This window comes from Populus trichocarpa, chromosome 6, assembly GCF_000002775.5.
Source record: "Populus trichocarpa isolate Nisqually-1 chromosome 6, P.trichocarpa_v4.1, whole genome shotgun sequence".
Taxonomy (NCBI): Eukaryota; Viridiplantae; Streptophyta; class Magnoliopsida; order Malpighiales; family Salicaceae; genus Populus; species Populus trichocarpa.
In genome coordinates, this window is record NC_037290.2 from 6,119,379 (window position 1) to 6,138,934 (window position 19,556).

Sequence of the window (19,556 nt, forward strand, 5' to 3'; positions counted from 1 at the left end):
AGAAAATATCACTGCACAAGAAATAACATTCAGTTCTTTGCTGGCAAGGAGTGCTTAGGGATGGATTGTGCAAGAAGGAAGAACAATGAAAATAGAATCCTGTCACTAATTGATGTTCACGGGGATACGATTGATTAAAATATGATGGATTTAACGGAAAGTGTCTTAATCTTGTTGCATGGGGACTTAAATAAAATTATCACTAAAAACAGGGACTTACCTGTAGTTACAGTTCGTTTCAGCTCATGGAATCCACGTATATTCGAATATCTCATATCGGATGGTCGCCAGCTGTGCCGGTTTATTACGTGTTGAGTAGTTATTGGGCATCTGGTTTTTTTTTTTGGGGACCGACGAAAGACGTTGACGGAGTTCCTAACGGTCCTGCGGTGCTGTTTGTTCAACATTCAACTGGACGTTAAGGTGTCCTCGCTCGGTCGTTTGTATTATTAATTTAACACAGGTACACCGTACACGTGTTGAGAAATCTTAATCAGAAATTGTTAGACATGGCATGAGAATATCGTGCAGGGTGTCGTTTGTAATTCTTACTTGTCCTAACAGAAACCAGATCTCATACCACCACCATGGTATTCCATTCCACGAGTTTATTTGTTTTCGTGGTAAAAAAAAAAAGTTTTTGATTTTTTTGATTTTTTAATTATTATTTTTATAATTTTGTATCGTATTATTTTTTTTCTTGTTTCTTTTTATTTTTGTTACGCATTTCGGAATTATGGATCGAAGAGTTTCGAGTAGAAGGTTCCTTCCTTCTCATAGCATGAAAATCATTTAACAGGGGAAGGAAAGGTGAGGGAGTTGCGTGGAAGCAAGAGTAGAAACCAGTGACAGACAGCGTACCAGTTATTCTACCCTACAGTTCCTATCACGCTGCCCGGGATCGCCGCGGGAAGGCGTATCCATTACTCCAAGGCTGGTTGGCCTGCAAATCTCATGCTTTTTTTGCTAATTTTTTTTATGGTTTTTATACGGCAAGAGCAGCAACAGCTTCACCTTCTGAATACTTGCTCGAACTGCTAGGCAGGGAGCGAGGGGAAAGAATAGTTGGAGTGTTGCAGGGAGAATCTAAGTTCTTCTTTACTAATTGATACGATTTGGGATTTGATTAGTTTGCTTTTGACCAAGACAAGAGCTGACCATTCAGTTCTAGAAATCAAGGAGGATTGTTCAAGGCCAGCCGCCGCCTCCTCTGATTTGTTCAATTCTTAAATTCCGATGTCAATTGACACGGTCACATCCTCCTCTTGTCATGTGCTGTTGGAAGGGCACTTTTGTCTCATTGAGCCTTTCCTTTCTAATTTAGGTGATGTTTCCACTTGTGAAGATATCCGTCCAACTCGTTTATTTTTATATTTTAAATTAATTTCTTTTAGATATTTTTGTTGATTTGGTTTGATACTGCTTAGTCTAATAAATCCCTACTGTAAAGTGTGTTGTTATTTAATTGATTTAGTCTTACCATGTTTCTAGGGGTTGTTAAACGTGGGTTGTATATTTCTTGTTCAGTTTGTTATATAAGGCTATTTAAATAGCCAAAGTCATTCGAAGATCAATAATACAATTCAGTCTTCTCTTTCTAATATTTCCTAGTATTTATCATTTGGTATTAGAGCACCTTAACGGGGCCTGATTAAAGTGTGAAGCAGCAGTCTTCAAGTATGACGACAGAAAGTTCATTTGTGCAACCAGCAGTTCCACGTTTTGATGGACATTATGATCATTGGGCAATGCTCATTGAAAACTTCTTGCGTTCAAAGGAATATTGGGGTTTAATAGAAAATGGAATTCCTGCAGCAACAGAAGGTGTTATTCTCACAGATGCTCAGAGAAAGCACATTGAAGATCAGACGCTAAAAGACTTGAAGGCCAAGAACTATCTATTTCAAGCATTAGATCGTTCAATCCTGGAAATGATTCTTAACAAGGATACAACAAAGAACATATAAGATTCCATGAAACAAAAATTTCAAGGAACGACCAGAGTCAAGCTTGCACTGTTACAAGCACTTCGGAAGGAATTTGAAATTCTCCACATGAAGGCAGGAGAATCGGTGAATGAGTACTTTGCTAGGACGCTTACCATTGCAAATAAAATGAAGGCCAACGGTGAAAACAAAGGAGATATTGTTGTTGTTGAAAAGATTTTGCGATCTCTGACTCATAAATTTGATTATGTTGTATGTTCCATTGAGAAGTCAAGGGATATAGACACCTTAACCATTGATGAGTTACAAAGCAGCCTGTTTGTCCATGAACAGCGTATGAGTACCCATGTTGAAGAAGAACATGCCTTGCAGATCACTCACGGCGATCAATCCGGAGGAAGAGGTCGTGGTCGTGGCAGTTCTAGAGGCAGGGGATAGAGAAGAAGCAGACAACACTTCAGCAAAAATATAGTGGAATGCTACCATTGTCACAAACTTGGACATTTTCAATGGGAATGTCCAAGCAAGGAAAAGGAGGCCAATTATGCAGAAACTCAAGAAGAAATGTTGTTAATGGCATATGTGGAAATGAACAATGTCAGCATCGAGGATTTGTGGTTCCTTGACTCCGGATGCAGCAATCATATGTGTGGAAAGAAAGAATATTTTTCAGACTTGAATGAAAAATTCAGAGATTCAGTGAAACTAGACAACAATGCAAGCATGACTGTAATGGGAAAGGGTAATGTCAGGCTGCAGGTTAATGGCATAACACAGATTTTCACAAGTGTATTTTTTGTACCAGAACTGAAGAACAATTTGCTGAGCATTGGGCAATTACAAGAAAAGAGGCTTGATATTCTATTTCAACATGGAAGTGTAAGGTGTTTCATCATGAAAAAGGTTTGATCATGGATACAAAGATGTCAGCAAATCGGATGTTTGTACTGCATGCTGCATCTTATCCTTTAAAAATCGTTTGTTTCAACACCATCACTGAAGATATGGTGCAACTTTGGCATTGCAGATATGGACACTTGGGTTTTACAGGTTTGAAAACTCTTCAACAGAAGCAAATGGTGAATGGTTTACCTTCATTCACGTCTCCTTCCAGGCTATGCAAGGACTGTCTAGTAGGAAAGCAACAAAGAGATTCATTTCCAAAGAAGAGCACCTGGAGAGCTTCCCAAATTCTTCAGCTCATACATGCTGATATTTGTGGACCGATCAAGCCAATCTCCAATAGCCAGAAATGGTATTTGCTCACCTTTACAGATGACTTTGGTAGAAAAACATGGGTTTTCTTTTTGGTAGAAAAATCAGAAACCTTTAATGCTTTTAAGAGATTCAAAGTTCATGTTGAAAAAGAGACAAACACATTCATTAGAGGCCTACGTACTGATAGAGGATGAGAGTTTACATCACAAGAATTCAATACCTTTTGTGATGTAAATGGTATACAACGCCAGTTGACAACTGCCTACACGCCTCAACAAAACAGAGTCGCCGAAAGCAAGAACAGAACCATAATGAATATGGTACATAGTATGCTTTCTGAAAAGAAAATTCTGAAAACTTTATGGCCTGAAGTAGTTAATTGGACAGTGCATGTCCTCAATCGAAGTCCAACATTGGCCGTCAGAAATCAGACTCCAGAAGAAGCTTGGAGTGGCATCAAACCTTCTGTTGTGTATTTCAAAGTTTTCGGCTGTATCTCTCATGTTCATGTGCCTGGCAGTAAAAGAACAAAACTAGATGATAAAAGCATGGCTTGTGTTTTACTAGGTGTAAGTGAGGAGTCAAAAGCTTACCGACTTTATGATTCTGCATCACAAAAGATCATAGTCAGTAGGGATGTTGTGTTTGAAGAAGACAAGGGTTGGGATTGGGACAAGCAGTATAATGAAACAATCAGGTGCAATTTGGAATAGGGTGAAGAGGAGCATGCAGTTGTTAAAGCAGACAATGACGACCATAGTGGCTCTGATCATGATGCAACTATAGCAGAAGTTGTAGAAGAAGCAGAAACGAACGAAAGCCATGAATCTGATCATGATGTAAATACAGCAGAAGCAGAAGCAAATCTTTCTTCTGAATTTTTGGCTGCAGGTTTGCCTAGCTTGCATGAATGGAGGAATAGAAGACCATCAGTTTAGATGCGTGACTATGAAACAGGAGAAGGACTCTCTGAAGATGACACTGAAACTCAACTAGCAATGTTTGCAGCAGCTGATCCAATTCGTTTTAAAGATACTGTACAAAATGAGAAATGGAGGACAGCTATGGATGTGGAAATGGAAGCCATAAAACAAAATGGTACGTGGGAATTAATGGAGTTACCTGTAGGGGGAAAGAAAGTTGGCGTGAAGTGGGTTAATAAAACCAAATTTAATAAACATGGAGCAGTAGACAAGTACAAAGCGAGGCTTGTAATGAAGGGATATTCTCAGCAGTATGGGGTCGATTATACAGAATTATTTGCACTTGTAGCACGTACATAAACCATTCGGTTGGTGGTGGCTCTTGCCGCTCAAAGAGGATGGGTTATCTATCAGCTGGATGTAAAGTCTGCGTTTCTCTACGGTGAGTTAAATGAAGAAGTTTTTGTGAAACAACCTTGTGGTTATGTGCAAAAAGGACATGAACACAAGGTTTATAAATTAAAAATGACACTTTATGGGCTTAAGCAAGCTACCACGTGCTTGGTACAGTCGGATAAAAGCTTATTTCATGAAAGAAGGTTTTGAAAAATGTGACTATGAGCGTACTTTGTTCATCAAGACAGGAAAAGAAGGTAACGTTTTGATTATCAGTTTGTATGTTGATGATCTGATTTATACTGGCAATGATGAATTAATGGTCTCTAAATTTAAAGATTCCATGAAGCATGAGTTTGACATGACTGATCTTGGCAAAATAAGGTATTCTCTGGGTCTTGAAGTATTGCAGAAATCCACTGGTGTGTTTATTAATCAGAAGAAGTATGCGTCAGAAGTGTTGCAACGATTTGAAATGGATAGAAGCAATTCAGTTCATAATCCTATTGTTCCAGGTTGTAAGCTAGTGAAGGATGAAGGTGGAGTTAAAGTAGACAAGACTCACTTTAAACAAATGGTGGGTAGTCTTATATATCTCACTGCTACACGTTCAGACATGATGTTCGTAGTCAGTCTTATAAGTAGATATATGGAGAATCCAACTGAGTTTCATTTGCAGATGGCAAAACGGGTGCTGAGATATTTGAAAGGAACACTTGATTTTGGAATTTTTTATAAGAAGGGAGGAAACAATGAACTTGTTGCCTTCACAGATAGTGATTATGCTGGAGATTTGGGAGATAGGAAAAGCACTTCAGGCTATGTATTTTTATTGAGTTCAGGAACAATATCTTGGCTATCAAATAAACAACTAGTAGTAAGTCTATCTACCACTGAGGCTGAATTTATTGATGCAGCCTTGTGTGCTTGCCAAACAGTATGGTTGAAAAGGGTACTGGAAAAGCTGGGACTGAATCAAGACAAAACAACTATTATTCATTGTGATAGTAGTTCCGCAATCAATCTTTCAAAAAATCCAGTAATGCATGGTCGTAGTAAGCATATCGACGTGCGTTTTCATTTTCTTCGAGAGCTTACTAAGGCTGGTACTGTGGAATTAGTTTACTGCAACACACAAGATTAATTAGCTGATATAATGACAAATCCACTCAAGCTAGATGCTTTCTTGAAGCTGCGAGCATCATTAGGCGTTTATTCTCAAAATGATATAAACTGATGCTTATGGCATTCAGTTTAAAGGAGACAATGTTGATTTGGTTTGTTCCTGCTTAGTCTAATAAATCCCTATTGTTAAGGGTGTTGTTATTTAATTGATTTAGTCTTACCATGTTTCTAGGGGTTGTTAAACGTGGGTTGCATATTTCTTGTTCAGTTTGTTATGTAAGACTATTTAAATAGCCAAAGTCATTCGAAGATCAATAATACAATTCAATCTTTTCTTTCTTATATTTCCTAATATTTATCAGTTTTGTTAAAAATAATATTATTTTGATGTATCTCCAAATAAAAATATTTTAATTTTTTTTTAATCTCGATAAAATAAACGCACAATTTAATTTAATTTAATTTAATTTTTTATTTCTTTCGGGGTGCAGGATTGCTTCGATTGTACCAACCTATTACTTCTATAAAAAATTTGAAAAATTTTCAATTTATGATGATTTAGCAATTAACTTTGATCAACTCTGAGGCTTTTTATATATTCTCTCCAAAATAATATTGTATTTAATAAATAAAATTAGCTTTAAATAACAACAATTCTTTTTATTTGGTTACAAAATGAATTTGAAAGGATTGCTCTGTTTGTTATTTTATGATTTATTTTTATTTTTATTTTGAGATCGCACTGGTTGATGGTGTTACAGTAATCTTAGTTATTCCTACTTGCAACAAAGTCAACAACCTCTGCATGTGAAGAGATTGACAAACAATGTACTATGTTTTATTTGGGTTCCTACGGTGATGAAGAAAAGACACTCCTGGTTAATCGAGACATAATTTGCAGACCCAAATCCCTGGATGGTTTGGGCATTTTTATTTCATTGTGATGAATGAAACGGTGCGTTTTACTCGAAAAGAAAAGAACATGCTGATGAAGATCAAAAGGAAATGACGCCGTTTCATTCTTATTCGTCGCAGATTTATGAAAAAAAGAAAAGGGAAAAAACTACAACTTTTCATGATAAAATTGTACTTTTAGCTTTTATATTTGATTTTAAATATTTTAATTGATTAGTGAAATGAATAGCTAAAATGACTATTCAAAATAGAAAGTGTCATTTCTAAATAGAAAAGACAAAAGTAAATGAAAGTAAATATTTTTTTGGTGGCTAATGTTTTTTTATTTGTTTTATATCCGTTGACCAACGTTGTATAATTATATCAAAATTAATCTAATATAAAATATATTAAAATATAATTTGCTCTTCTAAATAGTTTTTTACTATTGAAATGCATATAAATAAATAAAAATTATATTTATACTATTTAAAAAATTATTTTATCAACTTAGCTTTTTAATATAGCATTTTCCATTAAAGATCCTATTATAAGTCACTTATAGTTTTTGGCACAAAAGATCAGGGTTTGATTCTCAAAACCATTCAAACATGCCTCCTCAGTCAGCTAGCCAGACCGTTTCATTCTGGTGCAGGATTCGCTCTCCACAAACCAAGCGGCATTGGTGGTCAGCAATTAAGTTGATTTCTAAGAATCAACCCTCGTAAAGTCTGTGATTTGTTTCCTGAAGAGGGGTATTTCTTGCCTATAAAAGGAGCATCAATAGGAACTGAAAGGAGAACACCGGACAAGAACAGGAGAAAAAATGAGAGAGACAGGGAGCAGAGTGGCAGAGTGACCTTGACAGGCAAAGGCAATTACATAATTTTTTCTTTACAATTCCTGTTCATTCAAAGAGAATTAGCTTTGCAAGATCAGGTCCAAGCACCTTTGTATGCTCTTTTTTTTCTCTTGTAATACATGATATAAAGCTTGCTCGAATCTGCAGATTTCCTTTAGTTTTTAAGGTATGAATGTGCATGTGTATCAAATCTGCAATTTGGACAGTAGAAGGGCCTTAGTCCCCTTTTTTTTCCCCTTTTTTTTCGTTTCTGTAGAGCCATTAACTATGTTTCAACAAGTTTTTCCCTGGAATAATTGCATGCCTACGTGATAAAAAAAAAAAAAAAAAAAAACGAAAGAGAGGCTGAGCAGGTCTAAAGGTTGATTAGCTTGGATCTTCAAAACAATAACAGGGGTAATGTATTGTTCATTGGGCTGGGCTATCAAGTTTTAAAGGAAATCAGGTTGGGCTTTATAGAGCCCCTTTTTTCCCTTTTTTAACTCTGATTTTGGGCCTCTTGGTGTAGATGGGCCGACATTCTTTTTTTGGTTTGGTCCACTAGTTTTATTTCGGTCTGCGTGCTCATTGTGGGATATCATAAAATGCTTTGTGTGGACATGTATGGGCCAATGTGTTTGATTTGTTTCCAATTAAATTGGTGTGGGTTTAGACTAATTATTACATTAATTCATGTATTTATTTATTTATTTTTAGGATTGATTCTAAATTTTAAAATCAGCTATTTTTGGACCGACATTAAAATTATATTTATTTTATAAAAAAAGGAAAAAAATAAAATGAAAAAATATTGATAACCAATGGCAATAAAAAAAACAAATCTTATTCTAAATTTTAAGGTAATATTTTGTTAAAAAAATACGGTGAGGGTGACATTATTTTTTTTGGACATAAATAACCCCAATATCTATAACCTCTGTTTAGGATACTTTTATATATATATATATATATATATATATATATATATATATATATATATATATATATATATATATATATATATATATATTTGATAGCTTCAACAATACATATATCCAAAAAGATATGACAACTAGTAGCAGTCTGGTACGATGGGGCTGGGTGGCATGGCATCCACACCATAACCATTACGGAGGACAATGTTTTCCACGTCGAGGCAACTAGTGTAGGTTTGCGTTTGCGTTTGCTTTTTCTCACAACCACAGAAACATAGTGATTGATTTATAAGAAGTTGTGGTTTAAATAGTAGCTTCATCAATAATTGAGGTCCGATCTTATTTATTGTGAAGTAACTATTTGTTTTGTGCCTTATAAAAATAGTTTTGAAAAAATTTAAATTGTTTTTTTTTTAATTAATATTTTTTTAATATTTTCACATCATTTTAATGCATTCTTAAAAAATAAAAAAATTATTTTAATATATTTTTAAATAGTAAATTACTATTTCACTCTTAAATAATCATTTTAACTTGTTTTTACTGAGTTCTATGTTGTTTCGTAGTGTATCTTTTGAAGCTTATTGGGAGTTTGACAATGCGTTTGAAAAATATTTTTGAAAAAATTTAAAATTATTTTTTGGTTTAAATTAATATGTTTTTTATGTTTTCAAATTATTTTAATGTGCTGATCTCAAAAATAATTTTTAAAAAATAAAAAAATATTATTGACATATTTTTTTGAGTAAAAATACTTTAAAAAACAACCACAACTACCCCGGCCGGCCCGAAAAACCGTTGAAAATACAGTGCTTCCAAGATAGCCTTAACCTCTACCTTTCTCTTTTCCTTTCTTTCCATTTGTCTTTGTTGACAAAAAAAGAGAGAGAACAATCGACGATATACATACCTGGACGGGCTTTTAATAAAATATTAAACTAGATTCTAGCAAAAACTTTAACAAAAAGGGTAATTAAAGAGATATTGATGGATGCTAGAAAGGAAGTAGTAAGAAATATAGCTACGAAAGCATGCCAGAATGAATAAAGCATTCGAGATTATAACTGGTTTAATAAACAATAAAAATAGAGTTTTAATATCACACTGTTGTATTTATGATATATTAATAATCCAGGGCACAATAATGTAATGTAATGCAAAACTATAAAATTATTATATGTTTTTTTTAATTGTTTTATTATTAACAACACTTTCAAAAATAATTTTAACCAGATATCTTTTAATTATTTTTCATTTAATAATAATTTTAACTGTTTTTTATAATCAAACATGTATTTTAACATAACTAAAAATAATTTTTTAAACCCTATTTTATTTTATTTTATTAAATTTTATTAAATTTCAAGATACCAAATACGAAACATTCACTCTGATGAATATATATGTCCTTGTCCCTTGTAAAGGCATAATAGAACAAATGATGAAAGTTTTAAAGTGTCAGTGATAAGATTTTGGTGCCCTCCGAATCCTTGACCACGGACTGGCCTTGAGTGGAATGAAAATAATTGTTCAGCAGAGAGATATATTGCTGGTAGGGATGGAGTCGGGATAATTGCTTACAAGGGCCAAACCTAAAATGACAAATTGAAGATTTTTTTAAAAAATTACCGAGTGTGTTTTTTTGCACATAAAATCATATTATTGTCCACGCTATAGCATCGGTTGTATTTAATTTTTTTAGGTGTAAGAAAAATATTCCATGTGCACAAAAAAATTAAACTTTATTGGAATTAATCTGATATTATCTAATTGACTTCGCAAAATCAAAGTTAAACTAAATGGCTAATAGAAATATAGTTTGATTAAAAAGATTAAGATAATATTTTTTTAAAAAAAATATTGAAACGATAACATATTAGATTAACTCGAGTTAACTTATCAAATTCACTACACAAGCATAGTTTTTAAACCCAACCCGGTGGTCGACCCGGTATAATGATCGGGTTACGGGTCAGATGAGTTGACCCGGGTTAACCCGGGTCAACCCAAAAAAAAAAAATTTCTTCAACCAAAAAAAAAAGAATTTCTTGCTTGCCCTTGCCCTTGGACTAATAATAATAATAAGCGTCGTTGAAAGAAAGAAAAGTTTACAGAGAACAACCTTGCTTGCCACTCATGTTTTGACAAATCTAAAACCAAACATTGCTTGTCCTTATAAAATTAGCACAATTACCTTCACAACACAGTACACACAAATCCCTATCTCGCTTTTTACAAACTACCTCCACAGCCACCACAAGCCCACCATCACCTCCTCAATTTTAGGATTCAAAGTTCCTTCTCAAAGGCGTATAAGAGATTACAAAATACAAGAGCAATGCCTCCCTTCACAACCACAGCTATTATGTCATCTCAAAGCAGCAACCCTAATGGAAGGGGTCCACTAAGGTTGTTGGAGGACATATCTAGCTCACGTAAGCTACACATTCCTCTAAAGGATCTTGGAATTCCACCTTCAAGTTGATTATCGGCAAGATGAAGATTCATGAGAGAAGTCATTTTCCCGAAAGAATCTGGAATAGAACCTTGTAACTGGTTGGCAGATAGGTCAAGATCAACAAGGATATCACTGGAGTTGGACAACCAGGGGACTATTGATGAAGAAAGATGGTTGAATGAAAGATCAAGGATAGCAAGAGATCTTGAAGAATTGACGAAAGAAAGAGCTGAAGGAACGATGATATATAAATCAGCCGGGTCTCACCCGGGTTTGACAGGGTGGACCGGGTCCCGGGTCGACCGGGTTTCGCCGGGCCAATTTTCAAGCGGGTTTTTGCCTCCACCCGGACCGGTCCCAGGCCCGGGTCGACCCGCCGGGCCGGTCCGGGTTTTAAAACTCTATACACAAGTCATGAAACCTGATAACCCTATATATATATATATATATATATATATATATATATATAAACTCAATTCTCAATCAATCCAATATTAAAGAGTGAAATTGAAAAAAAAATCAACTAAAAGAATAAGTCGAGTCAACCAAGTTAATTTGTCAAACATGGGTCATGAAACCAAGATAATTATATAGAAAGCAAATCGAAATAAACTATAAAACTCCATTCTTAATTAATATAATGTTGAATTATAAAATTAAAAAAAATCAATTATAAAAAGGGCACAAAAAACCACCCGAGTCAACTGACTAACCCATGACCCCGGTTATAAAACCAAGATAAACTCATAAAACACAACCCAAAATAAATTATGAAGCTTAATTCTCAATCAATCAAATATTGAATGATAAAGTAAAAAAATCAACTAAAAAAAAGAGAAAAAACCCAAGTCAACCGGCGTAACTTGTGACATGAATCATGGAGTTGGTTGAAAGAAAATTAAAAAAAAATATGAATCATAATCCTTAATCAACCCATTGTTGAAGGATTATATTGGAAAAAAAATAAAGAAATAAAGAAAAAAAATACTTTGATCAACCTGGATTAACTTATCAAACCCAGGTCTGGAAATTGTGATAACTCTAAAAAAAAAAATAGAAAATTTCAATTTTCAATCAACCTATTATAAATGATGGAATTGAAATTTTTTTTTTAAATTAAAACATGAACAAAACAAATTCAAATCAACTTGACTAACCCGCAAAACTCGCAACCTAGGTCATGAGACTGTAATAACCCCATAGAAATCAAATAAATAAATCATGGAGCCCAACTCTCAATCAATTCAATGTTGAAGAATAAAATTAAAAAATACATAATTAAAAATAACAAAAAACTAATCGGAGTCAACACGACTAACTCGCAAAACTTACGATCTAGATCAAGAGACCGAGGTAACTTCATATAAAACAAATTGATATAAATTATGAAGTTCAATATTGAGTAAAACTAATATTAAATGATAAAATTAATAAAAAAATTAAAATTAAAAACAAAAAAATCTCGAGACCAAAATGAATTTGCCGAGGCATTTCATTTTCATTGCTAAGGAAAATACCAGAGCCTTTTAGTATACATTAATAATTATTTTTACTTCAATTTTGTGTTGTGAAAGACAACTCAAAAATCAATTCTCCTCGTCTTGGACATGATTTCAACCTGAATTTAAAAGTATTAATTTAATAATTAGTACATTCTTCATATATACTAAAATACAAATGTAATCTGCAATCAAGTTATTAAATGATAAAAATACAAACATCAAATAGTTTCTGAATATCCATGTCACTCCAAGGGAACAAATAATAACATTGATGATTTAATGAAGATTAAATAAATAACTTTTGGATACAAAAAACTTATTATGATAAAAAAATAAACAAAGAGGTAAATGTTCAGTTTAAAAAGAAAAAGGAAGAAGAAAGATGAGTATTGAGTACTTGACTTTTAACTAATATAGCATGAAAATATTTCTTTTTTTAGATAATGTTTTATTATTTCTTTCTTCGAAAATGATATTTCTTTTTTTAATTAAACCACCTCCTAATAATAAATATTTTTTTTTTACGTCTGTTTATGCCGGCGGCTTGAGTGTGGCCGTTCAGGATCGAGCCCTGCAACCAAAACGCCAATCGAAAGTTGATTTCCGATGTGCTCTTCCAACGATCAAATCAATCACCTTCTTCTTATATATAAAATAATAATATTCCAAGCTTTCCAGGTGCGTCTATTATTCTACTTTCCTTTTATGTACACTTCTTCTTTTGTTGTTGCTTGGTCTCTCTCAGGCATGTCTTTCTTACGTGATCCTCCATTAATTGTGGGTTTATTTTAATTTCTGTGGTTGTGGTTGAAGTTGGGTATAATTTAATTATGTATAAAAATTAATTATAAAAGTTAATTTTTCTTGTTTTTTCTATTTTTTTGGTGGATTTCATATATCAAACTCAACATCAACTTTTAAAACAAACACATTTTAAGGGTGACATGTTTTTTCGTGCCGACAACCAAAGTTATATAAAATCTTGATTTTTATTTTATTTTAAATTATATTTTTATGTTATTAGATTATTTTAATTTTTTGATATTAAAAAAAAATTTAAAAATTAAAAAAAAATTTCATACATTTACAATAAAAAAACACTTTAAAAAATATCACGGTAGCCCCTGCACGCGTTGGTTTCCTAGCTGGATTACTACACACCGATTGATTCAATGATGGACGTGAAGGCCAAAGCAATGCAGCTAAATGATTCAGCTCTGTCGCACCAGCAAAAGACCCAGCCCTGATATAGGATAAGATCACTAAAGAGAGATCGAGCGAGGAACAGGTAAAAACAAGGTAGATTCTCTGAATGATTCAATTATGGAAGGGATGTGAGTCACACACCATTAACACGCATTCAGTAGAAGATCGATCGTCTTTTTGCCCCCAAGAATGGCTGGCGAGGGAGATCATGGTTCCTGCAGCGCGACCCAAGACAAAGTCGGTCATCAAATCTGGCTTTGAATGGAGTTCTACTCAGCAGTTGTGGCTTAATTTAAATGAATCTAGTCAACAATTGTGTGTGGAATTTCTTGTGCATCTTATCCCTAATCGACCCCATTTGCCCTAATTGCGAGGGCAAGCCATCCAGAAGGCTCACACCAACATCTAGCCCGAATATTCTCACAGTTCTTTTTGTTTCATTTTTTTTTATTTTTTAACTCGATCAATTATTGGGTTTAATATTCGTTCCGCATAAATAATATATATATAGATCATACTTTCCAAGATTCAAGTTAACAGCTTCTTCTTAAAATACTAGCACTGCCAGATTCTGCGTTTCTTCCTAGGGTTTTTCTCTAGAGTTTTGTCACTTCATTGTATTTCTTTACGATAAAATGTGAAAAGCAATACCAAAATGATTAATAGGTAAACGAAGCAGGAGTAGAGCTTTCTTCCTCTTTTAATCAGTGATAACTTGGGGTCATCCTACGTTAATCTGTGCCTATTCAGGAGTGAATTTCTAGCCGTGTTTGGATTTATTTTTTTTAATAATTAAATTTATTCTTTTTAGTGTTTTATAATAGTTGATATTAAAAATAAAAAAATATTTTAATATATTTCTAAATAAAAAATATTTTTATCACCACTAAACTAATGTACACAGTGAGGTCATTATGCATTCTACGAGAGTTGGCAGACTAATTTATAAAAAAAATTATTATTATATTAGGTTAGCCCCTCGTTTTTGCTCTACAAAGGTCAGTGCTCCTAGGGGTTTTGCTCGCTCGCACTTTATGATCAAACTGTTTTATAACGTAGAGAAAGAAAAAGTGCGAATAAATTTTGACAGGGGAAAGAAACTCTAATAACTTACAAGGGCTTTTGGGTGTTTTTTCCTTGCATATTACAAAGTACAGACCAATCAGGGAACAAATATTATGTAGAAAGCAACTCCACTAAGAACAGGGAAGGACGACCATGCAAAGGTATGAAAACGTTAAATGGAAGCACTGACATGGTGCACAAATGGCTAAGTAGTAATGGAATTCTGATGAACCAAACGCATTTGGTCTGTGGGTCTGCTCGTGTCGTGGGTCCTTTTGGCGTTAGTGGAATCTGGAATCTGCGTACATATTATTTACACGTATCATCAGGAAATTAAAACCTGTATAAAAGGAACCGTAGCGCTGCCATCATAGTCTCATAAAACTCTCTGCCTAAATAAGTTTTTTCCTATCAGGTCTTTGAGTCTAAGCTGCGTGGTTGATATGAATAGCTTTGATAGAGCAAAGCCCTTCGTTGCTGTAATATTCTTGCAAGTTGGGTTTGCAGGGATGGATATTCTGTCCAAGGCTGCGCTGAATCAAGGGATGAGCAATTATGTGCTTGTGGTGTATCGCCATGCCGTTGCCACTGTTGTCATTGCCCCCTTCGCAGCAATTCTAGACAAGTCTCTCTCTCTCTCTCTCACACACACACAACTAAAACTGAACAAACAATAATGTCTTGCCTTAATTTCTCTTCCTTTTTTAAACAGGAAACTCAGGCCGAAGATGACTCTCTCAATCTTCATCAAGCTAGTAGCGCTCAGCTTACTGGAGTAATTTTCTAATAACAAATCCAACTTTCCTTCTTTCTATTCCTTTGATAACCCTTAACCATATAAAAATCTCTACCTGGGCAGGCCTGTTATCGACCAAAACTTGTATTTTCTAGGGATGAAGTACACAACAGCAACATTTGCCGCTGCTATTGTCAATGTTCTTCCTGCAATCACCTTTATAATCGCTTGGATCGTTAGGTAACTGTGAGATAATATCATGTGCAATTTAGCTGCATTGCAAAGGATATAGATAAACTGTAAAGCACCTACTAGTATTACTTAAAAACACTGTCGATGTTCTTGTTGCATCTAAATACTGCTTCTTCCTGCCTAGGCTTGAGAAAGTGAAAATCGGATCTCTCCACAGCCAAGCTAAGCTGGCTGGGACCATAGCAACAGTTGCTGGAGCAATGTTGATGACACTAATGAAAGGCCCATTGATCGAGTTCTTTCGGATAAAAGGAAATGCTTATCATGAAAACGGGACTGGTGGAATTGATCTCCATAGCTCAATCAAGGGTGCACTAATGATCACCGTGGGGTGCTTCAGCTGGGCCTGTTTCATGATTCTGCAAGTAAGTTGCCAACATGCCTTGCATAGAACACAATTAATCTGTTGATAGATCTCCTCGACAATTTTAACCTCTGATTCATTTCTCTAGGCCATCACACTGAAATCCTATCCTGCAGAACTCTCTCTAACGGCTTGGATTTGCCTGCTTGGCACAATTGAGGGCGCCGTGGTGGCACTGGTAGCAGAAAACGGAAAACCTTCTGTCTGGGCTATAAACTGGGATATGAAATTACTTGCAGCCGTCTACAGTGTAAGAAAATCAAACCAGCTATTAAGGGGGGAAAACTAAATTAATAATAAAGCCCACGTACATCTTGATCGACCCTAATTAAAGAAATTGCTCTCATCAGAGTATACTCTGAAATGAACACTCAAGCAATTATTTCTAGAACCATTGTAGTGGTTGAATTAGACTATACCTTCTTGATTGAAAAAAAGAAAGAAAACAATCATTACTAATCTGTTTTTTTTTTTTTAAAAAAAAAAACTACTTAACTCTGTTGTAAATGATATATCACTGCTAACAAATGATACATAACAAAGAAACAGAGCACCTTAGTTACTTCTGTGAAATGCAATGCATGCAGGGTATTTTCTGCTCAGGGCTAGCTTATTACATTCAAGGAATAGTAATGAAAGATCGAGGGCCCGTTTTCGTAACAGCTTTCAGTCCCTTGTGCATGGTTATTGTTGCTGTCATGAGCTGCATCATTTGGGCTGAGCAAATGTACCTGGGAAGGTATCTCTATAGAGTATAGACATGGTGCTCGATCACTATGCATACCAGCATGCGCAGTTTCGTGCGTGATGCTTGTATCTATACAGATCACCAAGAACCTAACAAATCTTAAATTTTACAGGATACTCGGTGCCATTATCATAGTTGCAGGCCTATATCTTGTAGTATGGGGTAAAAGCAAGGACTACAAGACTTCATCCCCACCGGCTGACGAGCAGACAATACCAGTAAAGCAAACAACAGTTGCGTGAAGCAAAGGAAATGACGATTGGGTTCACGAGGATACAGAAATGAATCATCTCGTGAAAAATGGCAAACGAACTAAGATTAAGATTTCAACATCCAAAGGAGTCGACGATCCATCCACCAAGCAAAGATAATTATAATTTATAAGAGAGAAGCAGTATCAAACATCTCCAGTTTCCGTATGCATCTCCACAACATCGTCAAAACAGCTTTAGTTTTGTTTTTAACAAGGAAGAACTCATCATGCTTTCGAGTTCGGTGAATTATCCACTACCAAATATGTGGAACCGTATCACTTCTTCAAATAATTAATTGCTCCCAAATTGTAAAATGAAAAATTGCCACAGCTGTAATCTATTACACCCATTATGTTCCTAAGACAAGGTTGGAGATTATATAATCAACATCTATATATTACAAAATAAATAAATTGTGTTAAACTACATATTTAAGTATATGTTAATTTTCTTTTCCGATATCTTCCCTTTCTTTCTTTCTTTCCATTTCCTTCTCAATTAGAGTTCTATAACTAATAAAAATCAAATTTGGGTTTAAATTGTACAGATCTTAATTTGGGCTGGTATATGTTAAAAACATTTTAGCAAAAAAAAAAACTGAATCTGATATGGATCATCCAGGTTGGAGAGGTATTCACGGGTTTGCATCGCAGTTAAAAAAGAGAAAGAAAAAAGAAGACGACTCTTGATGGAGCCATAACGACACGAGTTTCGTTTGAAAATACAGGAAGATCTCTGATTGGACAGCTCAGGATGCAACAAAAGGCGTTGAATAAGGAAAACACTTCCATGGTGTCCATCTTCTGCAGGACCAATCACCATGACATAATTTTCCAAACTTAAGTTCATGGGTCAAACTGCACTAGCAAAGGCAGCTAGGGATGTGGTTCTGCTTGTTCTTGGCAAGTACAATTGTTACAGTTTTTCGATTAGTCAAGCACCACCCAATACCAAGGAAACGATGCATTGATCTATTACATGCTCTGCCTATTTGGGTGTCAGTGATCAACTGTTGTAAGAAACTATCTCATATGGGCCATTGTCGAGGATAAAGGCTGGTCGGCCCCCTTTTGTTAATTGCAGAACAAGTTGTCCGATACTCCAATTTATTGGTCTGACGACCTCAATCTGCCAATTAAAAGAGGCAAGTTCATGTATACCATGTTTAGTAATGAAATTATTTACCCAAATCTGCATTTCTTTCCTTTCCCCATTTTTCTTTCTTGTACTCTAAAGAAAATTGCCTTATATTTTAGATACAAGTTGAGGGAGAAGTCCCAGCACAACTATCCAAATGTTCCAAGCTGAAGACGTTTGATTTCAGCATTAACTTCCTTAATGGATCCATCCGTCTGAGCTTGGAAACCTCGAGAATCTAGAGCAGCTAATAGCATGGTATCATGGCTTGGAAGCGAGAATTCCACTGGAATTGGGCAAATGCAAGAATATGAAGGATCTACTTCTCAAATAAAGTAGTAATAATAATAAAAAAAAAAACACCAACGATGCCCACAAATTATTTGATAAAATGCTTGAAATTGGTTTGTGTTCATGCAATTGTAAATGATAATTTTATTATTTTGAGGTTTATGGTGCTTTTTAGTCATTAAAATAAATATAATGACAAATATATAAATAATTATATATTTTTTTATTGATTTTTTCAAAAGAATATTAAGTGTTAACATGCATATAATTTCTCAAAGTACATCAAACCTTAAAAAAGAGTTTTCAAAATATAAAGTTTGATTTTGTGTTTAATCTTTGATTGAAATGGTTTTTGATGGTGAAATTGGGTTTTAGATGTTAGCTTTGAGGTTTATAATGGAGAAAAATAAAAAGTTGAGAAAACATATGTTTGTTCACCGGAGAGAGGGAATCCAGCTAACTTTTCGAGTTGAGGACAACCCAAGACATGACATGTCCTCCACTTGACAAGGCTTGACACAAGCCTGCAAGCATCATAATCCCGTTTTGTTGAAAGAAACCGGTTAATTCAAAGATGAAATCGGCTAGATTTATAAAAAATAAAAGAATAAAAAAACTTGAGTTGATCGGGTGATCCGGTTAAATCATGATCTGGAAAAGATATATGGATTGTATAGTTAAATTAATTCAAATATCCAAATTATTAATCAATGAGATTATAGAAAACATTTAAATTTTTAAGAAATTAATTTAATTGAAAATTCAATGATGCGTTGTTAGTATGAAAATCTTGGAAATTTGATATGGTTACAAAATATGGAATGAAAAAGTGTGGGTTAAACAATTAAGGAACAATCATGGAATTTAAGTATTTTAAAGATAATAATGCAAATGCAAAGTGTAGTCAGAATTGTATTAACATGAATTCTGGTTTATGCAGTGGAATTTCCATGTACTAATAATGATTTCTCTTTTTCAATCCTTTTAAATTAGGAGAAGCACTAGGAGGTGGACGATGAACAATTAAGCACCAACAAAGCACCGTTGATTTTCCCAACTCTTTTACTAGTAAAGAGTAATGTATTAGACTATATATATATATATATATATATATATATATATATATATATATATAGACACACACAGAGATCCCCTCTTAATAATTTTTTCATATCCTCTTAGCATTTTTGTTTTTCAAAACCACCTCCTAATAATAAACATGATGCGCCTTTATTGTTTCTTTATAGCATGCAAGTTGCAACTTT

At 34.3% G+C, this 19,556-nt stretch overlaps 2 protein-coding genes across 2 annotated transcripts; both read left to right on the plus strand.

The window, feature by feature from the left end:
* The first annotated feature begins 1,679 nt into the window (after nt 1-1,679).
* On the plus strand, nt 1,680-2,384 carry LOC127905430 (uncharacterized). Its single transcript, XM_052453636.1, has 2 exons — nt 1,680-1,917; nt 1,993-2,384. The coding sequence occupies exons 1-2, from the start codon at nt 1,680-1,682 to the stop codon at nt 2,382-2,384; spliced, it is 630 nt and encodes a 209-aa protein (XP_052309596.1).
* Nucleotides 2,385-14,875: 12,491 nt separating this feature from the next.
* On the plus strand, nt 14,876-17,324 carry LOC7454912 (WAT1-related protein At2g37460). Its single transcript, XM_024603473.2, has 7 exons — nt 14,876-15,134; nt 15,222-15,284; nt 15,369-15,485; nt 15,622-15,862; nt 15,950-16,111; nt 16,449-16,600; nt 16,722-17,324. Exons 1-7 carry the CDS (start codon nt 14,953-14,955, stop codon nt 16,849-16,851), a joined length of 1,047 nt encoding a protein of 348 aa, XP_024459241.2. The 5' UTR covers nt 14,876-14,952; the 3' UTR covers nt 16,852-17,324.
* Nucleotides 17,325-19,556: the final 2,232 nt, after the last annotated feature.

Coding starts and splice junctions, on each gene's coding strand:
- LOC127905430 (XM_052453636.1), top strand. CDS start 1,680: ATGACGACAGAAAGTTCATTTGTGCAACCAGCAGTTCCACGTTTTGAT. Junction 1,918..1,992: donor TCTATTTCAAGCATTAGATC/GTTCAATCCTGG, acceptor AAAAATTTCAAG/GAACGACCAGAGTCAAGCTT.
- LOC7454912 (XM_024603473.2), top strand. CDS start 14,953: ATGAATAGCTTTGATAGAGCAAAGCCCTTCGTTGCTGTAATATTCTTG. Junction 15,135..15,221: donor TTCGCAGCAATTCTAGACAA/GTCTCTCTCTCT, acceptor TTTTTTAAACAG/GAAACTCAGGCCGAAGATGA. Junction 15,285..15,368: donor GTAGCGCTCAGCTTACTGGA/GTAATTTTCTAA, acceptor CTACCTGGGCAG/GCCTGTTATCGACCAAAACT.